Here is a 21,768-nt window from a genome sequence, read left to right as displayed (position 1 = left end):
AAGGTCGACCCTTGATTTCATCCAGAAATTCTTTTATATACTTCATTGTAAAACAAAGGGAACAAAATGAATCTATCTTATCAGTCCCTTGAATTCCTTCAATATAAGAGATAGCCTATCTGTTTTTGTCCATTCAACCTAGATTGGGCTTGAAGTTACTACCAATGAGGACTGGTGAATATTTTCACTCATATCCTGAAATTATCTTTTATTAGCAGCAGTCACTTATTATGGTGCCGTAAGTTATGATTAAAATATTAACTCTCAAAACAAGAGAGACAATTCTTTTCCTTTAGACCACTCGAATAATCTTCATTCAGAAAATTTCTACAAAATCTTAAGCTGTAGACTATGATTCATTCATTTGAGAATTCTGAAAATCCAAAATGGAGAGAGAAGAGCAAAATGAAAGGAAAAAGAGAGAATAAGAAAACTGTAACTCACCATCCGTCCTTTGCTTCGTTGCTTTGGCTTTGTCAATTGGATTGAAGTTTGATGAGGAGTCGCAGGCGAGGCATATGGATATGATATGGCACCATTTCTCAAAATGTGATACAATATGTTAATCCAAATGAATGGCAAAGAAATTAACCCATTAAGGCTCTAATAAGAGCTTCTTCTTATGCTCTTTTGCTAGCGATTGTATTTGCATTATTTTATTCAATTACAATGAAACTTTTCTAGGGAATAATTTTTATCTATAAGGAGCAAACAGCGATATTAAGGTCTAAAATAAGCAAAATACTGTCACACAGATCTCACTGGCATAAAGCTTAAAAGAAATGAAATAAATGAATAAGTAAACCATGAGTTTATTCAAATTTTTCTGATGAAAATATAAAAATTACAAGAGAAACCAGATGCAGCTTTTTTTACTTTTAATGTTCTACGGCAAATTCGCTTAAGATAAAAAGTGACAGGTTCCGCTATAGTTTGAAATACGCTATTCCATGAGCTGTCAATACCTGCAGTATTATGCCGCTCGATATTAGGGGCCATTGTTTTTCATAAGAATAAAGAAAAGGAAATGCTTAGTTAGGACACAGATAATTTCTAATTCCATTGTTTAATAAGTTTGTTTCCTTTATTCATTTTCAAATTTTTTTACCCCTCTGACAATTTAAAATTTCAAGCTAAATAAAATATTTAGTGCCTCATATTGTGATACGTGATACTGAAATAATTTGTAATTCTAAACTAAAATTTAACAAAAGTTACCCTGAACACAAGTAGGGTCACTGCTTCCTCGAAGCTTTTATAAGCTAGACTGTCCTTTGTGCAAAAAGTAGCTAACCAATTGTATATTTTATGCTTTGAGCCGATGAAACACATCAATAGCTGGTATTTTTACTTTCTATATTACTAGGTGTATTTGCTAACTTGAATGTCCAAAACTGGTGAATGACGACAGTCACTGTTGAATGTCCCGAAATACCTTCTTTTCTTCTTGACTTTAGTCAGCGTTGCTAGTCAAGTTTTCAGTTTTATGCAAGATTTGATGGTGACAGGTTAGGTCTTCAATCCATTTCTGAGATTTATAGCCTAATTCAAACTAACCTAACCTAACTTTTATCATCAAAGCTTGGATAAGACTGAAAAATCTGATTCAAAAAACTAATTGAATCCAAGTAAAAAAATGAATTTCAAACTTTCGCCAGTGAATGTCGACATTAACCAGATTTGGACATTAATGGTAACATATTCATGAAAGTAGTAAGACTGATTGGGTATTAATTTTGTTTAAAAAAGAAACAGTGCATTTTGACATCATCGTTACATGGATTATTTTTTTAACTTAGTCTTAAGGAGGAAAAAGTCTCCTGCAATTAGATTATACAGACGATTTGAGCATCCCAGATGAAAATGTGAGCAAAAGTAACGAACTTTTCAAGATTTTGAGAGGTCAGGATGTTAAAGTAGGTTGGAAAATTAATGTTAAGCAAATCACTAAGGCTAAAAACCTTTTTTGACGAAAGAAAAGACTAAAATTGAAACTGAAAACAAGTAGAAATTATTCTTATTCTGCCATATTTGTAGAAATATAAAAAAAACTAGCTGTTTATCAAAAACAAATCCAACGGAAACAAAAAAAATTTATGTCTAATAGTTTTAATAGGGATTGTCGTAATTGCTAGAGAGACTGGCAAAAGGCAAAATCCTTATCAAACAGTTCGATGTAACGAACTGTAGTAAGGAGCGACCCGGCTCAATAGTAAACGAAACTGTAAAAAACGGAATTTTGATGCTAAAAGATATCAAACAGTTCGTGGTAACGAACTGTAGTAAGGAGCGATCCGGCTCAATAGGAACCAAAACTCTAAAAAATTGAATTTTGATATCAATAGCTACATCGAAAGAATCGCATTTTAATGCTGATTTTAAATATATAAGTTTCATCAAGTTTAGTCTTAGCCATCAAAAGTTACGAGCCTGAGAAAATTTGCCTTATTTAGGAAAATAGGGGGAAACACCCCCTAAAAGTCGTAGGATCTTAACGAAATGACACCATCAGATTCAGCGTATCAGAGAACCCTACTGTAGAAGTTTCAAGCTCCTATCTACAAAAATGTGGAATTTTGCATTTTTTGCCAGAAGACAAATCACGGGTGCGTGTTTATTTGTTTTTTTTTTTTTGTTTTTTTTTCCAGGGGTCATCGTATCGACCAAGTGGTCGTAGAATGTCGCAAGAGGGCTCATTCTAACGGAAATGAAAAGTTCTAGTGCCCTTTTTAAGTGACCAAAAAAATTGGAGGGCATCTAGGCCCCCTCCCACGCTCATTTTTTCCCCAAAGTCAACGGATCAAAATTTTGAGATAGCCATTTTGTTTAACATAGTCGAAAATCATAATAACTATGTTTTTGGGGATGACTTACTCCCCCACAGTCCCTGGGGGAGGGGTTGCAAGTTACAAACTTCAACCAGTGTTTACATATAATAATGGTTATTGGGAAGTGTACAGACGTTTTCAGGTTTTTTTTTGGTTTTGGGGGTAGGGTTGAGGGAGGGGGCTATGTGGGAGGATCTTTCTTTGGAGAAATATGCCATGGGGGAAAAAATTCAATGAAAAGGGCGCAGGACGAATGTGGTCACGTTAGAAAAAAACGTCAAATTAAGAGCTTAACATACAATGCTGGGTGTTCGGAGCCTCTCTATTATGGAGTATAATTTGAAAATAACACAACTATACGAGCGATAAAACATATATACCACAACCATAACTCAACTAACGAAAGAACTGCTAAGAGATAACACAACTATAAAGCGAAAACAGGTGAAAACTAACGGGAAAATTAACGAACTAAGAGGTGGAAGGGGCCCAGAGAAAAAATATAATCCTTTTTCAATTTTGAGCCTAACTTCCGCAAAGGAGTAATAATGTCAGAAGCCCCGAAATACCGAATTATTTTCTTTTCAAACAGTTCGTGGTAAGGAACTGTAGTAAGGGGCGACCCGGCTCAATAGTAAACGAAATTCTAAAAAACTGAATTTTGATGCTAAAAGATACAGCAAAAGAATCGAATTTTTACGCTGATTCTAAATATATAAGTTTCAATTAATTTAGTCTTTGTCATCAAAAGTTACGAGCCTAATCACGGGTGCGTGTTTATTTGTTTTGTTTTTTGTTTTTTTTTTCCCAGGGGTCATCTTATCGACCAAGTGGTCCTAGAATGTCGCGAGAGGGCTCATTCTAACGAAAATGAAAAGTTCTAGTGTCCTTTTTAAGTGACCAAAAAAATTGGAGGGCAAATAGGCCCCCTCCCATGCTCATTTTTTTCCAAAAGTCAACAGATTAAAATTTTAAGATAGCCATTTTGTTCAGCATAGTCGAAAACCATTATAACTATGTCTTTGGGAATGACTTACTCCCCCACAATCCCTGAGGGAGGGGCTGCAAGTTACAAACTTTGACCAATGTTTACATATAGTAATGGTTATTGGGAAGTGTACAGACGTTTTCATGGGGATTTTTTGGTTTGGGGGGTGGGGTTGATGGGAGAGGGCTTTGTGGGAGGATCTTTCCTTTGAGGAATATGTCATGGGGGAAGAAAAATTCAATAAAAAGGGCGCAGGATTTTCTAGCATTACTATAAAAAAAACAATGAAAAAATAAACATGAAAACATTTTTTCAAATGAAAGTAAGGAATAGCATTGAAATTTAAAACGAACAGAGATTATTACGGATATGAGGGGTTCTAAAAATACTTTAGCATAAAGAGCGAGGTATTTAGGAGGAGATAAATACCTCGCTCTTTATGCAAAAACATTTTTAGTGATTTCAACTATTTATTCTACGGCCTTTTTTATTCAGGGGTCATTCTTAAAGAATTGGGACAAAACTTACGATTTAGTGTAAAGAGCGAGGTATTAACGAGGGTACAAACCCCCTCGTACAAATAATAAAAATATAAGAATATAAAAGTTTGTTACGTAAGTTAATTCTCAAGTTACGTATATTTTTTGCTATTAAAAACGTTCGTTGAATATTAAAAGTTCTAGTAGCCTTTTTAAGTAACCGAAAAATTGGAGGGCAGCTAGGCCTCCTTCCCCACCCCTTATTTCTCAAAATCGTCTGATCAAAACTAAGAGAAAGCCATTTAGCCAAAAAAAAATTAATATACTAATTTCATTTCAATAATTTATGTGCGGAGAGCCAAAATCAAACATGCATTAATTCAAAAACGTTCAGAAATTAAATAAAAAAAAACTAGTTTTTTTAACTGAAAGTAAGGAGCAACATTAGAACTTAAAACGAACAGAAATTACTCCGTATATGAAATGGGTTGTCCCCTCCGCAGTCCTACGCTCTTTACGCTAAAGTTTTTAATTGTTTTAAAAAGTAGAATTGTGGCAAAGAGTCAAACTTTAGCGTAAAGAGCGTGGGACTGCGGAGGGGACAACCCATTTCATATACGGAGTACTTTCTGTTCGTTTTAAGTTCTAATGTCGCTCCTTACTTTCAGTTAAAAAAACTATTTTTTTTTTATTTAATATCAAAAGAATCGAATTTTCACGCTGATTCTAAATATATAAGTTTCAATTAGTCTTTGTCATCAAAAGTTACGAGCCTGAGAAAATTTGCCTTATTTTGGAAAATAAGGGGAAACATCCCCTAAAAGTCATAGAATCTTATCGAAAATCACACCATCGCATTCGGCGTATCAGAGAACCCTTTAGAAAAAATTTCAAGCTCCTATCTAAAAGAAATGTGGAATTTCGTATTTTTTTTGCCAGAAGACAAATCACGGGTGTGTGTTTATTTGTTTTTTGATTTTTTTTTGTTTTTTTTTTCCGGGTCATCCTATCGACCAAGTGGTCCTAGAGTGTCGCAAGAGGGCTCATTCTTACGAAAATGAAAAGTTCTAGTGCCCTTTTTAAGTGATCAAAAAATTGGAGGGCACCTAGGCCCCCTCCCACGCTAATTTTTTTCCAAAAGTCAACGGATTAAAATTTTTAGATAGCCATTTTATTTTACATAGTCGAAAACCATAATAACTATGTCTTTGGGAATGACTTACTCCCCCACAATCCCTGGGGGAGGGCTGCAAGTTACAAACTTTGACCAGTGTTTACATATAGTAATGGTTATTGGGAAGTGTACAGACGTATTCAGGGGGATTTTTTTGGTTTTGGGGGTGGGGTTGATGGGAGGGGGGCTATGTGGGAGGATCTTTCCTTGGAGGAATATGTCATGGGGGAAGAAAAATTCAATGAAAAGGACGCAGGATTTTCTAGCATTACTATAAAAAAACAATGAAAAAATAAACATGAAAACGTTTTTTCAATTGAAAGTAAGGAATAGCATTTAAATTCAAAACGAACAGAGATTATTACGCATATGAGGGGTTTTAAAAATACTTTAGCATAAAGAGCGAGGTATTTAGGAGGAGATAAATACCTCGCTCTTTATGCTAAAATAGTTTTAGTAATTTCAACTATTTATTCTATGGCGTTTTTGATTCAGGGGTCATTCTTAAAGAATTGGGACATAACTTACGATTTAGTGTAAAGAGCGAGGTATTAACGAGGGTAAAAACCCCCATGTACACATAATAAAAATATAAGAATATAAAAGTTTGTTACGTAAGTTAATTCTTAAGTTACGCATATTTTTTTACTAATAAAAACGTTCGTTAAAAATTAAAAGTTCTAGTAGCCTTTTTAAGCAACCGAAAAATTAGAGGGCAGCTAGGCCTCCTTCCCACCCCTCATTTCTCAAAATCGTCTGATCAAAACTAAGAGAAATGTAAAGATCAAAACTAAGAGAAAATGTAAGCAAACGTCCTTGAATTCTAGGACGTTACTTCTGAAGCTGCAGTATCACCTCTCCCAGTCATTGTATGTCCCAATGAAGAAGTTGAAGTTGTTTAAAATGATGTTCATGGCCATAGCTTGAAGAATTTCCTGCGACAACTTGTGAAAAATCTAGCTGGTAAAATAATTTTTATTTTAGAATCGATTACTTGTAATTTTCGAAAGTATCTAAAGGTTAACCTATAATATTTTTTCCAAGGGGAAGTATGTAACAAGTCTTTTTATTCAAAAGCCTTTGACTTTCAAGGAAGGTGTACTGAAATTATAGAGATCCTCGAATAATAATTATAATGCGAAAATGATGTTCATAGCGCACAAAATTCAAATTAACTGGTGTAAAAACCAAGGATTTGATAGTTGATAAATGTTGTCTTACAGGTCAGTTGTACTGCTCATGCATCATTTAGGAAACTTTACGAAGTAACCATATTTTAGAAATTTGTTTTATTCTTGAATTGGAAAAGAACGAGTTTTATGGGTCTGAAGGAGAAAGTTAACTTATAAAATAATAAAAAATAAATTAAAGCCTGTTTTTTCACCATAAACAGACTGAATGAAAGCTCTTTTATTGATACGGAATAACTAAGGACATCCTGAGTATAATTTGCGACTGTGTTACTGCAAATTGACTACTTGTTAATTTTTATGTGTGATCCTTTGTAGTTTATTGCCTGTTTTGGAATTACTTCCCATTGCAAACAGATAAAAGCTCTGATTGTCTTCTTGTACATTACTCTGTCTTGCACAGATTTGAAATACTTCACCTTTTTATACCGAGTAACGAATAAGCTTTTTTTTTTCAACGAGTTAGTATTTAACTCATTTTCGTGCAGAACTAAGACCTACCTGGTTTTTCCACCGAGTCAGGACATGGATTATTCTTTTAATCAAGATTTAGGGCTCAGCTCGTTTTTTCTTACTGAATCAGGATTTTGGTTGTTTTTGGATCTAGTAAGGACTTAGCTTGTTTTTGCACTGAGTCAGAACTTAGTTCGCTTTTGCAGTGAATAATGACTTATTTGTCTACTGAATCAGGACATCATTCATTCTACAGTCAGAATTTAGCTGAACTTCACATTCAGCCCGCAGCTAGGTTTTAGCTTTTTAATAATAAGGCAGGACCTAGCTCGTTGAATTTATTTAACCCCGTGTAATCAAAGTTCTAAAGCTTTAACTTAAGTTGTTTTTACACCAAATTAGGATTTAGCTCTTCTCCTACAATTAGTAAGGGGTTTACGAGTCAGGACTTACCTCATTTCTGCACTTTCATTCTGTCTTCTTTGTTTTATTACTTTTTTTTCTGGAAATAATTCATGTAACCCTGAATCAGAATGATAGCTCGCTTTAACACTGAATCAGAAAATAAATCGTTTCTACACTGAGTCACGACTTAGTTCGTTAGTACTAACTATGTTAATGTCCTTAAAAAAATGACGGGGTCCCAATCACTTGGAAAAATTTCTGGTTTCTAGATGAAAGCTCGCAGAGCTGGTGGTTATGTCCTGTGAGTGCGCGGTGCAAAGATAGTTAGTTTTTATACAAGACCCGTCTGCTGTTTTGCCGCAAATACAAAATGCAAAATGACTGAGTATCAAGAAATATGTTTCTTAGTTAAAAGGTAATTCGGTGAAATGATAACGACATGAAATACCTGCATGCGGGAATCCTATACCTTATACACATAGTTCTTGTCGTCATTGTGGAGGGAATGACCGTAGAGCGATTCTGATCCGTTACCTTTTGTATAGATTATTATTGTTTTTACTTTTACACTCTTAATTAGTTTCTTATATGTCTAATTCTGAAGTAGCCTATTTTTATACAGCGAAATATCAGTCGTTAATTTGTTTTTTCCTTTCCTTGTACTGGCCGTAGACCCGATATTTTGTTCTTTATTTTGAGATTTGTCCCTCTTTGTTTGTCGTTGCTGGCCAATTTGGCCTAAGATCTTTTATTATAGAATTGCTTATCCGGTAGAGAATGACAACAAACAGAACACTAAATATTGAAGTTGTCACTGAATTTTCCAAACGTTTTTGATTAATAAAAAAAAAAAAACAAATAAGAATTGTCAAGCAATAGTGATCATTTCCTTATTATTCATTTAACCTGTTTTATAATAAGCTAGCTAAATCAGGAGTAACGCTGTATTCAGACCGCTTCAAAAAAAAGTGATTATAAAGTCATCGAGGGATCTTGTGCTAGCTTTAATTGAATAAAATAAATGATGCATCACCTCTTTTTACGAAAAGCTGAATAACACATTGCAATCGTTTCAGAAATTTAGAAAATGTATTTGATTACAATTCCATTCCTCGTTTCTCACCATTCTAATTTTTGATATAATTATTATAACATGACTTATTTACTCCAGTTCTTTGGAGAATAAATTGATTTTATTTTGTAGGAACAATCGTATCAGTTGTTGTTAGTCATCCATTCGTTGTAGTGGCTACAAGAATGTGTGCACAGTTTGTTGGAAGCGAATCAATTTATAAGTAAGTGAAATTTCGTCTTTTCCACAGAAAGGTGTGACCTTTTGTCAAGTTCTAAGTCTTGTTCTTTGCTCAATCTCGTAACGTCACTTAAACTTTTGTTTTACTTATGAAATGAAATTTAGAAAGCAATTTGCTGTTGCTCAGGCAAAATATTAAAAGTTTGGCTTCGCAACTTTAAGCTAAACTGTTTTTGGCAGTTACTGTTGTTTCTTATTATTTTTATATTGTAATTTTGTAGTCACTATTTTTTTGTGATCTTAAAATATTAAATGTTTTAAAATAGTTGTTATGCCAAGATTATTCGGAAGCATGGATGGCTGACACAGCGGTGTCAGCCTCGGTGTCAGCCAGTCTTGTAAAGAATTCCACTCATTACATTAAAGCTAATAAGGCAATTAAGAATGGTAAATCAAATAATAACTTTTCTTCGAATGATTTCATATTGATTCAGGAAAACCAAATTAATAGTAAAAAAACTGACCAAGATTTGTCTTTAACTGTCCAATAGATTCCAGTTTACAAACAAATTTAAAGCAAAGCTGCAATCCAAGTAGTTATACAAAATGTAGACTTACCAAAGCCTGGCTGAATCTTTGTGCGGCAGTAAAGCTAAGAATCAGTCTAAATTTTAGATTTCTCTATGGTTTCTGTTCAGCTTTAGGTAAACCAAGAGAAAAGCAGCTCTCCTTCTTTTCACCTGGTTTACTCTGCATTATATACCAAGAAGTTTTTGAGTGATCTTGGTGGTTTCTTTATTTCAGCATTAACATTTTCCATAGAAGATGGCTATTAGTCATACAGTCGAAATATTCGGCGAGGTTGTATTTTGTACACTCTCTTTCAAAATTCCTCTTCGTCGTTTATGCTTTGGGATTTTTAGTGTGTTATATATCTGCTCTCCTACAGTTTTAATATATCTACAAGAAAAATTAATTTTCCTATCATTCCATAGCTGAGGTTCAGTTCTATTTATCAATCAAATGAAATTTTGAAATTCGGCGGGTATAATTTTTTAGGTGAAAACACGGTGAATTTTTTTTTTTTAATCGCTTAGAAAAGCAATATAATAATTATAGCTTTGTGAATGGATAGTTTTTAAACTAACAAAATTAATGATATAAGTATATTTTTCTTCTGCAGACTTATAGTCTTGTTGTAGTTACTTAAAAAGGCTATTGGCGGCAGTTGATGTAATGTTGGGTGTTTGGGGTGAGACTTGTGACATCTACTTATGGAGTTAATAACTATAGGTAACGAGGTAGCCTAACTTCTTAGAAAGAGACGTAACCTGGTGAGCTTTGAGAGAGACATGCGTTCAATATTGATTACTTTTAGATGATTCTTAAGCAGTCAAACGATACAGGACTTGTTATCAAAAGGCTATAGTTGACAGTAAATAGTTAATTCATAAAATAATAGTTAAATCACTAACACTTGCTCTACTAAATAATTTAATTGATATAAGGTTCAAAATGTTACCATCGCGTTATCGCAACAATAGGGTATATATAAACTATATGCCCTAACCATGTATCCTGTTTCAGACAGGGAAGTGGGTATTCCAAAATTTCGAGTTCTGGAAGAGTAAAAGAAGTAAAGTTTGTAAAATCTAAAAACAAAAGAAATTAACATCATTAGTAAAGCTTATTCCCAAAGACATGATGTAAATGAGTTTTCATTTTTAGCTTTATGATTTGAGACATTTTTGTTGAGCAAGAAAATTGAGACATTGAAAAAAAAGTTAGGAATTGGGACTGTTCGAGATTGCTTATTTCAATAATATTATGGGACCTAAAATTTCCAATTTTGCTGTACTTAAGTGCCAACGTGCATGCATCCTTGTGCAACTAGTTTTTTACTTGGTAAGATTTGATAAACATTTATCTAGATAAAATATTTCTGCCAATACAAATCTTTCCAGTAGAATTCTTTCTCAATAGTCATATATTTATCAGCTTAATTTTTTGTTGTAAATTAATTGTGTGTTGTCGTGTTATGTTCGGTAACTTACTGCAATATATGGAGTACATCCTGTATGGAGTGACAACATTATTTGGTGCTTTTTGGAAGATGCTGCTTGCTTTGTACAGATAAATATATATTTTTTTTAGACCGCCCTACTTTTCAATTTCCACTTCAAAAGTAACAACATAATAACGTGTACAACTTTTTGTTAAGACAGTGAATGTCGACAAAAAAATACTGATATTCAGCCAAATATCTCGCCTTACGTTCAAAAGGCTTTGTTAACGGGTAAGAAAAAAAAAGGTGGGAAAGGAATGAAGTCAATTTTGAAAGAGTCTCCACGTTCTGAACCTCACATACATTCAGCCAAGACACAGCTGAACCTAAGTCTTATCTTTACCATCGGAGAGTGATGACGCTGAGATTTTCAAAATTTTAGCCTGAAATTTTTTTTTTATCAGTGAATTTTTTTTTAGTAAATTGTTTCCTTTTTTATTTGTTTAGGTTGTATTCATTGCGTTATTCACTGTCTTCACAAATTTCATCGCCATTTTTCTTATTTTGTATGATAAGTATGACTAGAAATCGTGGGCACTTTGAATTATTGAGGACGATATGCTAGATTTTTTGCAGAAGTATTGTCTAAGGATAGTTTAAGTACTCGTGTGACTGACTGTATATCAAACAGTAAACTGGGTAAAAAATTTGGTTCGATCTCATTCTTTAGAGCTATAATGAAAGATAGATCAAGATGACTTGTCTACGTCTTTGATACTGAAGATTACCAAAGATTTTGCATTTTGACGATCCCAGCCACACTAAAAGCCTGTCATCCCCAATTGAGGTGAGAAGAGGTTACAAGGAAGGGATTTATAGAAAATTGAAACTTCATGGGAGGCAGTAAAGAGTATACCTTGAATAGATTGAGCTAGTCGAGAAGCTGGCGCTGTTATATTAGTCTCCGGTGGCTTGGTTCTATAGTGATTTGTTATTAGTAGTACTACTAGTAGTTTCAAATACCGGTAAAACTCCCACCCACCATTCTTCACGTCTCTACTTAGTGCCTTTTGATTTGGTGCTGTTACATTGTGATTATAATGGCATTCAATCATTAATTTTTGAGTAACTAGGATAGGTTCCCAAACCATTCCCGGATGATCTTAAGCCGAAAGAAGTACCAGCCTATGAATTTGTGCTAAGTTTGGTGGTGGAGAGTTTTGGCTGGGGTTGGAGGGACCATGGGCCCACTTTTAGCAATTCAATCCCACACTTTGAAAATTAATTTGGATTTCAACTTGATTTAGCAACTCAACCTGGCTGCTACTACTTAAATAAATGGGATTGTCTATTTACTTATGTATGGGCACTTATCCATGGGACTGTAGGTCTTTTGTAGAATTTTGAGGAGTTTTTCTCCTTTTGTTTGGCTGATTTTACCACTAGAGTGTTTTTTTAATATATATCTCTTCATTCCTGGATTCTTATGCTATCATTTGGTGACTTTCTTTTAATTTTACTTGGCAGGTATATGTAAATGAGAATAAAAATACGCAAAATTAAACTGCATTCATGGCCAGGAAGGTTGTCTTTAGATTTGAATAAAAAGGAGATTGGGGTGGGGTGCTCCCCCCTTTTCTCCTTTTTTGGTTTGGATATTTTATAATTTAAGGCATATTGATTTTAACTGCATACAAAATATGTGGGTAAACCAGGCGCCCCCCTGGATACGCCTCTGAATTATTAAGTTTGAAAGCACCAATATTGTCTATCTCAATAGATAGTATATTGGGAATTTTAAGCGTTTTTAGTCTTTCGAAACTACCTTAGGATTTTCTTCTTTTTTTTTTATAAGTAAAAAACGCAAATGTGCTTTACTCATCATTTGCTGCTACTGCCATCACGGTATTTTGCTTTTATACTTTTTCTTTTCATATTTTCTTCATTCTAGGGATCTTACATCATCATTTCGAGAGATTCTTTCGACAGAAGGGATCAAGGGTTTGCTTGCTGGAGTCACTCCTCGTTTGATCGGGGAAGTCCTCTTTCTAGTTATTAGTAGTTCTGTCGCTTTTGCTGTCAGTCGGTTTTTCCAACCAAGCTGGATTACAGGATTTTTTTTTTTTAGTGTTCTGGTAACGTTTTCTTTTAACTCTATCTTTTGATTATGTAAAGCTGCCGAATTTTGCAATTTTTGCTGAAAAAACAGGATTTTAGCTTTGCACATTAGGGGAGTGGGGGGGGGGGTGTAAAACATAGTGGTCCTGCGTCCAAAATAAGTTAGGTACAATTATTCTGCATATTATGAAATAAGAATTGTTTTCTCACTTCAAACTGTCCAAATACTTTACCTCTCCCCTAATGTGCAAAAATATAGGCCAAATTATATTTTTTTTCCAGATGTTCTGTCACTTGTCTTTGTCTTGTTTTGCACTAAAATGAAAAAAACTGAAAGGGATGAACCTGCTTATATACGTTATAATTTCCACTCGTTTAAGTTTTAATTTTGCTTTCTACTTTCAGTTGAAAAATACTCGTTTATTTTATTTAATCTCTCATTGTTTTTTCAGAGAATGCTAGAAAATCCAGCGTCAAGGAAATTGTCTTCCCCCATGATAAATTCCTCCATGGAAAGATCCTCCCATATAAATTCCTCCCCTGACCCCTCCCCCCACCCAAAAGAAAAAATCCACCCTGAAAACGTCTGTATACTTCCCAATAACCATTACTGTATGTAAACAAATAGCAAAGTTCATAACTCGCAGTCTTTCCCCCGGGGACTTTTGGGGATTAAGTCGTCCTCAAAGACAAAGTTAATACATATTTCGACTATGCTGAACAAAATGGCTGTTTCAGAATTTTGTTGGATGATCCAGGTTGCAGCGGTAGCTAGCAGTCTAGGGGAAGACAATCACGTTCCATAGTAAACAATAAAATAGCCCGTAACTCCTAAAACTAGAGCCAGATCAAAAATATTCGGTGCAGGGAAAATGTTAAAAGTAGAATAGCCAACGGCCAGGGTGTTCTGACAGTTGAAGGAAAGTGAGACGAATAGAACTATACGTCTGCGGACCAAGGTTGGAATATTTTAAGTCACAGTGATGACAGTGGTTAAGTTGGGCATGGTTCTGAAGCATGGGCACTCCAAAAAACAGAGGAAGATTTGCTAGATGTTTTTCAAAGAAATTAACTACGGATTGTTTTGGGTAGACTGACCGCAGCTCAACAGTAGGCTGCACGAAAAGTGTAGTTCAATCCCGCTCTGTAGGACGATAATGAGAGAAGGGTTGAGATGGCTCGAGCACGTTCTTCTAATTTCTTTGAGAAATTACTAAAGATGGTTCTTTTCGCCAACTGTCTAGAGCCAAACGAAAAGGAGATCGTTCCTGGTTGGAGCGGGAGGACGTCGTAAGGAAATATTTAAGGTAAATGGAAACCTTCTGGGAGGGTGTTAAGCGGGAGGCTTTGAATAGATTGGGATGGAGTAGGAAGGTGCGAAGCTGTGTTTGCCACAGGGGGCTTGGTGCTGCAGTGGGTTGTTAGTAGTTATAGTGTAGACTAGTGCAAAAAGACGCTGTGTCCTTATTTAGTGCGAAAAAAATTTGGGTCCTGACTCATTACAGTAAGTTTTCAGTATAGTTTTTGGTCATTTCTGAAACGAAATCTTTTATAGTTTTGGACTGACCCGGTGAAAAAGGGGACTGTGTGCTAGGTTGGCGTAAGAAAAAGGTAATTCATGGCTCGATGCAAAAGAAAACCAGCTATCTCCCGACTTCTTGAAAAAAGAATCAAATACAAGAATGACTTGATGCAAAAGTAAGCCAAATGCCGAGTTACTAGATGAATGAGCTAAGTCTGGACTCGGTAAGAAAACCAGCCAAGCCTTGATCGGGTGCAAAGCTGAGATATCTCCAAGACACAGAACTCCAATGAATCGGTACAAACGATTCTGATAAATTGAAATCGATCTGAGCTGCAGGGTTTCGATAATGCTGTGTTTGTAGGCTACTGTGTGGTGTCAGTAATTCCTGAAACAGTTAAAGATTAACTTTTTCTGAAACACGGTATTTTGGTGACCCGATGCAGAAACTAGCATGAGCTGGTGCAAAAACGAGCGATTATATGCTTCCTATCTACGGATTATAGGAGCAAAGTGTGCCTGTGGCCCCCATAACACCATCTCAACCACTATTTGTTTATCTTTTTATTATGTTAGCTTTAAACTTGTGTGGCATATACCCTGAGCCGGTAGAGCATAACACAAACGACTTACAGAAAATTTGGAGCTGGCTAGTGCTTTGCCTGGGAAACTTATAGGTCTGCAAATTTTTTCAGAAATTTCTGTTTTGGCGTGAGTACCTGTGTTCCGAATTTCAGATGGATGTTATTTCTTTAGAATTTTAGGTAAATTCCACGACAGGCTGCCAAAGAGGTATCAATCTCAGGTGATAGAACCAGAAACTCGAAAAAAAAACTATTTCAAGTTTCAACTTTTGTCTATCACCCTTTAGTTGGCGGTCAGCCAGTTGACTCGGCAGTTTCACTGGTACATATATTGACTTAGAACCTTCCTTCTATTGCCTGTGCGACATGACTGGATCCCTATGGTTTTATTGGAGGATTAGAAACATAAAAAGGTTCTCTGACTCCTCAACTTCACCATCGTAAAAATGCTGTTATATTGACATTTCTGCAATAATTGAGAAAAACTTATAATAAAATATATATATATATATATATATATATATATATATATATATATATATATATATATATATATATATATATATATATATATAATATATATATATATATATATATATATATATATATATATATATATATATATATATATATATATATATAAAATCATAATAAAAATTCCTTTTATAGAGAATTCTTGCTTGCATTTATTGAAATGCATTAAGAAAATGAAACTGAACGAAAAGTTCTCTCAATTAAAATGCATCCATAATATGTGAAGTCCACAGGATGGAGGTTGGGACAGATTCAGCCTCATAGGAGAAATCATGCAGACTTCTAACTCGTATCGAAACGAATTAAATACAATTATTTCGAAAACAAATGTTTTTTAAGAAAAGTGAAGCACGATATTAAAGCCTAAAATGGACATAAATAAAGAAAGCTATGTAATTGGTCAGATTCTAAAGGAACGAAAAATTGTTATGAATGAGTAAATGAAACCTAAACTAACACGAATTCCAAGGAATAGAAAATATAGGCCTACCATATACGAAATGTATTACCGCCCACTCAAGCCTCCTAAAGGCTATAGCAACTTCTGTTCTTTTCTAGAAACAAAAGATATTTTGACCAGTATGTCTTTCCATTATGGAGTTAGAAAAATTCGTTATATTAAAAATTCTAGGATTTTTTTTTTGTATCACGTAGTTTAAAACTGTTTCAGGAGTCAGATAGGCAGCACATTTTTATCATTTTTTTTTCAAAGATATTGAAAATAATTTTGTGAATCATATAGTTTTAATATAAAGTTTTAGTTATAATAAAGTTTTATTAATAATAAAGTTTTAGCAAACTAAAAATATTGCTTCAAAAATTACATGAACTTCAAAACTGGCGTTTTAGTAGCTTTATTTACGCGTTAATTTTGTATACTTTGGAATGAAATGGAATCTAAAGGGGAGTGACAGAAAAGTGTCCTTTTGAAAATAGTACAACTGAACTGAAATTCACAAATTTATTTGATCTTGGAAATAGTTTCTATCTTTCTTTTGAACTTGATTATTGTTGTTTCTTTTCAATCTTTTGAAAAATAAAACCCACCCTTTGAAATATTTGTCGTTTTATATAAAGTTCAAATGACATTATAAGAAATAATGATAATAGTCTCGCTGTTATTAGCGTGAATTGTGGCTCTTGTCTTAATTTTGAATCCCTCTTTAGTTTCTTGGTATTTTTTTTTTACCGTCCCATCTTTTGAAAACAGATTTAAAGTGATTAGGTTTTCTCTGTATGTTTTTAGAATTCAATTGATTGTTTCAGGGTCTACTTCCAATGTCTAAGTTTGTTTTTGAAGTAGTTCAGTGCTCATAATTACGTCATTAAAGCTAGAGAACAAAAAACTCAAGACTGCAACCGAATTTTCACCTCACGCCCTATTTCTTCCTTGACTTTAAATCCTTGTAGCTTTAAGATAAGATTTTCTTCTACAAGTTTTCTTTTCCCAACTGTTCTAAAGGACGAAGAAAGGAGATTTCTAACTCCGCTTTTATTACTTTTACTTTCTTTCTTTGAATGAGTGGCGCGGATTTATTAGGATAATTTATTGTATCACGTTGCTATGTACATCGGGTGTAGAGTGAACATCAGTAGCATCAGTCGTGTTTAAATACGATAGTGTTGCCTTTGTAAAGAGTGGGATGTAGTTCATTTTATATTTTTCGTATTGGTCTCATTTAGAACAGAACGGAAGCCTTAGAAAATACAGGAAATCTCATTCAATCATTAATTTTAAAAATTTTCTAGTGCCCTAAGGATCGAGGTCGATCAAAAGTAGACTGGTGCTCCATAAATTCCTAAGTCCACCTTTTAGCCCGTATTGAACTAAAAACTGTAACATGACTGTAAACGTAAAAACTGTAGCATTGCCCTTTTGATGCGAGCATTCGATAGAGAACAAAACTGTGTTCCTTGGGGGTGGGGGGGGAATCTGGATTTTCTCACAGGGAAGATATATATATATATATATATATATATATATATATATATATATATGTATATATATATATATATATATATATATATATATATATATATATATATATATATATATATATATATATATATATATATATATGTATATATATATATATATATATATATATATATATATATATATATATATATATATATATATATATTATATATATATATATATATATATATATATATATATATATATATATATATATATATATATATATATATATATATATATATATATATATATATATATGTATATATATATATATATATATATATATATATATATATATATATATATATATATATATATATATATATATATATATATATATGTATATATATATGTATATATATATATATATATATATATATATATATATATATATATATATGTATATGTATATATATATATTATATTATATATATATATATATATAATATATATATATATATATATATATATATATATATATATATATATATATATATATATATATATATATAATATATATATATATATATATATATATATTATGTATATATATTCATTTATATATATATATAATATATATATATATATATATATATATATATATATATATATATATATATATATATATATATATATATATATTATGTATATATATATATATATATATATATATATATATATATATATATATATATATATATATATATATATATATATATATATATATATATATATATATATGTATAAATATACATATATATATATATATATATATATATATATATATATATATATATATATATATATATATATATATATATATATATATATATATATATATATATATATATATATATATCGTAATCCAGTCACCGGTCACAACACTGAGGAACTTAAATTTACGACTAGCCATCGCTAAAGAATCTTGACCTTGAGTGGAATCTTTTTAATCGTACCTAACGATTCCTATGAACTTCTGTTGGTGAGAAGATTTCGTGAGTCGTTCCATCAATGCAGCTAAACTGAGTAATACCCATTATTGACTCACTGAACATTTAACTGAATAGCGTATTTTTGAAAGCATATTATTACATGGAATAGCTCTGTATTTACTTGTTAGTAGGATTATTTTCTAATGAAAATTATTGTTTGATATTTTTTTCCATGAAGTATTGTTATATGTTCTTAATTCTAGGTTCTAGTTTCGCCTCATTTAATTCTACCCCTTCGATGTTGTGTCAACACATATGGCTGTTAACAATTCAAGGTAACATTTGGCTGTACTCTGTAGGAGTTTGAACATTCGAATGACTTATTTATTTTTCTTCTCAGTTTTCAGATTTTTTTTTTTTATTATTATTCAGGATATTTAACTATTTCTCGGCGCTAAAGATTCTAAAAATAGCCTTTCATAGGGGTGAAAACGTTTGACAATTATTTAGCTGTTCTGATTTAATGAACTTTTTATGCCAATTTATGTTTTTTGTAAAGTAAAGTTTTAATTCCATAAAATCAAAGGAATAATATAAGAGGATGAGACTCTTTGCTACAATGTCTTAAACAATCTGTTTTTCGAAATTAGGTCAACTCGAAAAGTAACCTTTCAAGGGATGTAGATTAAGTGTTTTGGTCAACTGTAATATTTTATCATTGGCTTAGGTATATCTTAGATCTTATATAATTTTATAGAAGTATTTCAAAGAAATTGGTTTGCTGGAATATAGTAGCAGCAATTTTCATCATTGATGCTACTAATATATATTAAACGTTTCCATCTTCCAGCATGTTGGGGTGTCATTTTCCCAATTGTTTAGCTTATAATAATTCTAGAATGTTTTTAGCCTGTACATTTCTTTCATTATTTGTTGCCACATTTGTATATTTTGTGGGAGTTGGGAGGGGGGCGTCTCAAATCTATTTTGCATAGTGCTCGTCCAATCTTTTGAGAATTTTTGTGAATAATTAAATAACAAAAAAAAATCACCTTAAAATAAAGAGCGAAGTAAAATTTAAAAACAGACAGATATTACCCTAAGTTTGACTAGGGCTGACAAGCCTCCCCCTCCCCCCTCACTTTTTTCAAATATTTAACTTATTCTTTGCTAAAGTATATATCTACCTGTTTGTATCTTTTTTGAAAATAGAATGAATATGCACATTCAGATGCACTAAAATTACCATCTCTCCCATGTCAAATCTTGAAAAACACTTGGCCCTACGGGACCCTTTGAAAAGTTCAAATCAATCATCCAAGATTTTCCCAAGATATTTCAGAAATGTTTTTTGATATTTTGGTTACCCTCGAGTACTTTTGGTCTTTATCGCCAACCGGGAATAGATCCTAGTCCCTGGATGTGATAAAGAAGCTAAAACCCATAAACCCTTCCTCTCTTTCCTCTCCTTTAAGTGAAGATATATGGCCTACTTACCCCCCTCCCCCAAACAAATACTCCTTAAAAGTCTAAACGTGATCATCCAAGATGTTCCCAGATGTTTCAAATGCACAGGTTTGATCAAATAGCAACGCATAATTTATTTTGATATATGTCGATACTGAGAAAATGTATTGTACTGTAAATGTATTGTAGGTCCCATAGAGCTATATAGAGCAAAAAGTTTTGTGGGGATCGAAGAAAAAATTGCCCCCCCCCAAAAAAAAATTGAACTTAAATGGCCCGTCCCCTAAAGATGGCCTGGCAAGACATAGTGTCTTTTGATTTACCTCGCTACTTATTTGTGTATAGATTATATGCTGAACCAGAGCTTATAACGCAAAAAAAAATTGTGAATTAATGATAAAATTTAAAATACTAAATCATAATCGCTAGCTTTTAAGCATATTCGTATGTTTTTTTACCCACCGTCCTATGAGGAATGTCATCGCTTTATGTTTGTTCTTGAATTACAAATGGGAGCCAATTAATTTCAGTCGTAATTACTGGCGCTGAAACTATAGATTTTGTACCTGGCTAGTCGATGCTTGAGACCTACATATTGTTATTGGTGTATATCCTACTTGTCAATGTTTGTCTCCTTGCAGTCCTAAAGTAATCTTTTACTTTTTTGGATTATCGCTGGTTTGCCTCCTTTTGCTCCTTTATATGGAAACTGGTATGATTGCTGGCGTGACCTCAGCAGAAAAAATCAGTTGTGACGGGGAGCACATGTTGGTGGTATTGCTTATCCTATGGTACTGACGGTAACATAGCTACCATATCACAAGATGCTTTAAGAAGATGGTTTAACAGAAACACTTTTTATCTTTAGCAAATTTGCCGTTGAACATTTAAAACAACTGAAGCTGCATCTAGGCTGCCTTGTAATTCTTATTTTTTTATCAGAAAAATTTGAATAAACTCATGGTTCACTTATTTGTTTGTTTTATTTTTTTAAGCTTTATGTCAATTACTTCTGTACGACTGTATTTTGCTTATTTTAGACCTGAAATATCGCTGTTTACTTTTTGTTGATAAAAATTTGTAAAAATTCTAGTTAATTGACTTCTTGCTATCTCAGAAAGGGTTTAGGTTAGGAAAATGAAACTTTCAGGGATGGGTCTACAGGCTAAATTATGTCCCGGGAAGGTAATTTAAAATGTCCACCTCCACTCCTTCTCCCTCTAGATGGCTCTGAAATTTGCCTACATGACGGGTTCAATTCAAGACCTATTGAAATTTTGACAAAACAACATTTTACCTTAATTTTCAGTTACTAGTTGCTTTTTCTCTGCCTTTAGTTCTGAAAATGCGATTCCTGTTATTTGAGTAGAATTTTGAACCATATCAATGTTTTTTTTTTCAAAATTTAGGAAATGTATTTGCATATCTTTAAAACCTTATAAAATGGAATTGAGCAAAGTTATGAGCTGAAAACAGTTTTGTTGTACTTTTATTAAGCAGAAGATCTATTTTGCAATGTTTCACTTTTATAACACACATATTTTTAAAAGTCATCAGAGGTCAGGGCCCTCTAGAGGGAGAAGGAGTGGAGGTAGTTGCTTTAAAACCTTCCTTGGACATACTTTAGTCTATAGTTTCATCCCTGAAAGTTTCATTTTTCCTAGCCTAGACACTTCCTGAGATAGCAAGAAGTTAATTAACTAGAATTTTACCATAAAAATTATTCCTTGGAAAAGTTTCGTTGTAATAAGAATAAAATAATGCAAATACAATTGCTAGCAAAAGAGCATAAGAAGAAGCTCTTATTAGAGCCTTATTGGGTTAATTACTTTGCCATTCATCTGGATTAACATATT

At 32.8% G+C, this 21,768-nt stretch overlaps 1 protein-coding gene across 2 annotated transcripts; it reads left to right on the top strand.

Annotated features, from left to right (window-relative positions):
* Positions 1-5,744: 5,744 nt before the first annotated feature.
* On the top strand, positions 5,745-20,875 carry LOC136042398 (mitochondrial carrier homolog 2-like). 2 transcript variants are annotated; one of them, XM_065727378.1, is made up of 5 exons: positions 5,745-6,432; positions 8,722-8,812; positions 12,726-12,909; positions 18,709-18,780; positions 20,652-20,875. In XM_065727378.1, the coding sequence occupies exons 2-4, from the start codon at positions 8,775-8,777 to the stop codon at positions 18,769-18,771; spliced, it is 285 nt and encodes a 94-aa protein (XP_065583450.1). In that variant the 5' UTR covers positions 5,745-6,432; positions 8,722-8,774; the 3' UTR covers positions 18,772-18,780; positions 20,652-20,875. The 2 variants fall into 2 exon arrangements, with proteins under 2 accessions (XP_065583450.1, XP_065583449.1); XM_065727377.1 differs by having other exon boundaries at positions 18,709-20,875.
* The last annotated feature ends 893 nt before the right edge of the window (positions 20,876-21,768 follow it).

This window comes from Artemia franciscana, unplaced genomic scaffold, assembly GCF_032884065.1.
Source record: "Artemia franciscana unplaced genomic scaffold, ASM3288406v1 Scaffold_1239, whole genome shotgun sequence".
Classification (NCBI taxonomy): domain Eukaryota; kingdom Metazoa; phylum Arthropoda; class Branchiopoda; order Anostraca; family Artemiidae; genus Artemia; species Artemia franciscana.
Note: the sequence above shows the minus strand (reverse complement) of the source record. Positions and strands in the feature narration are given on the sequence as shown.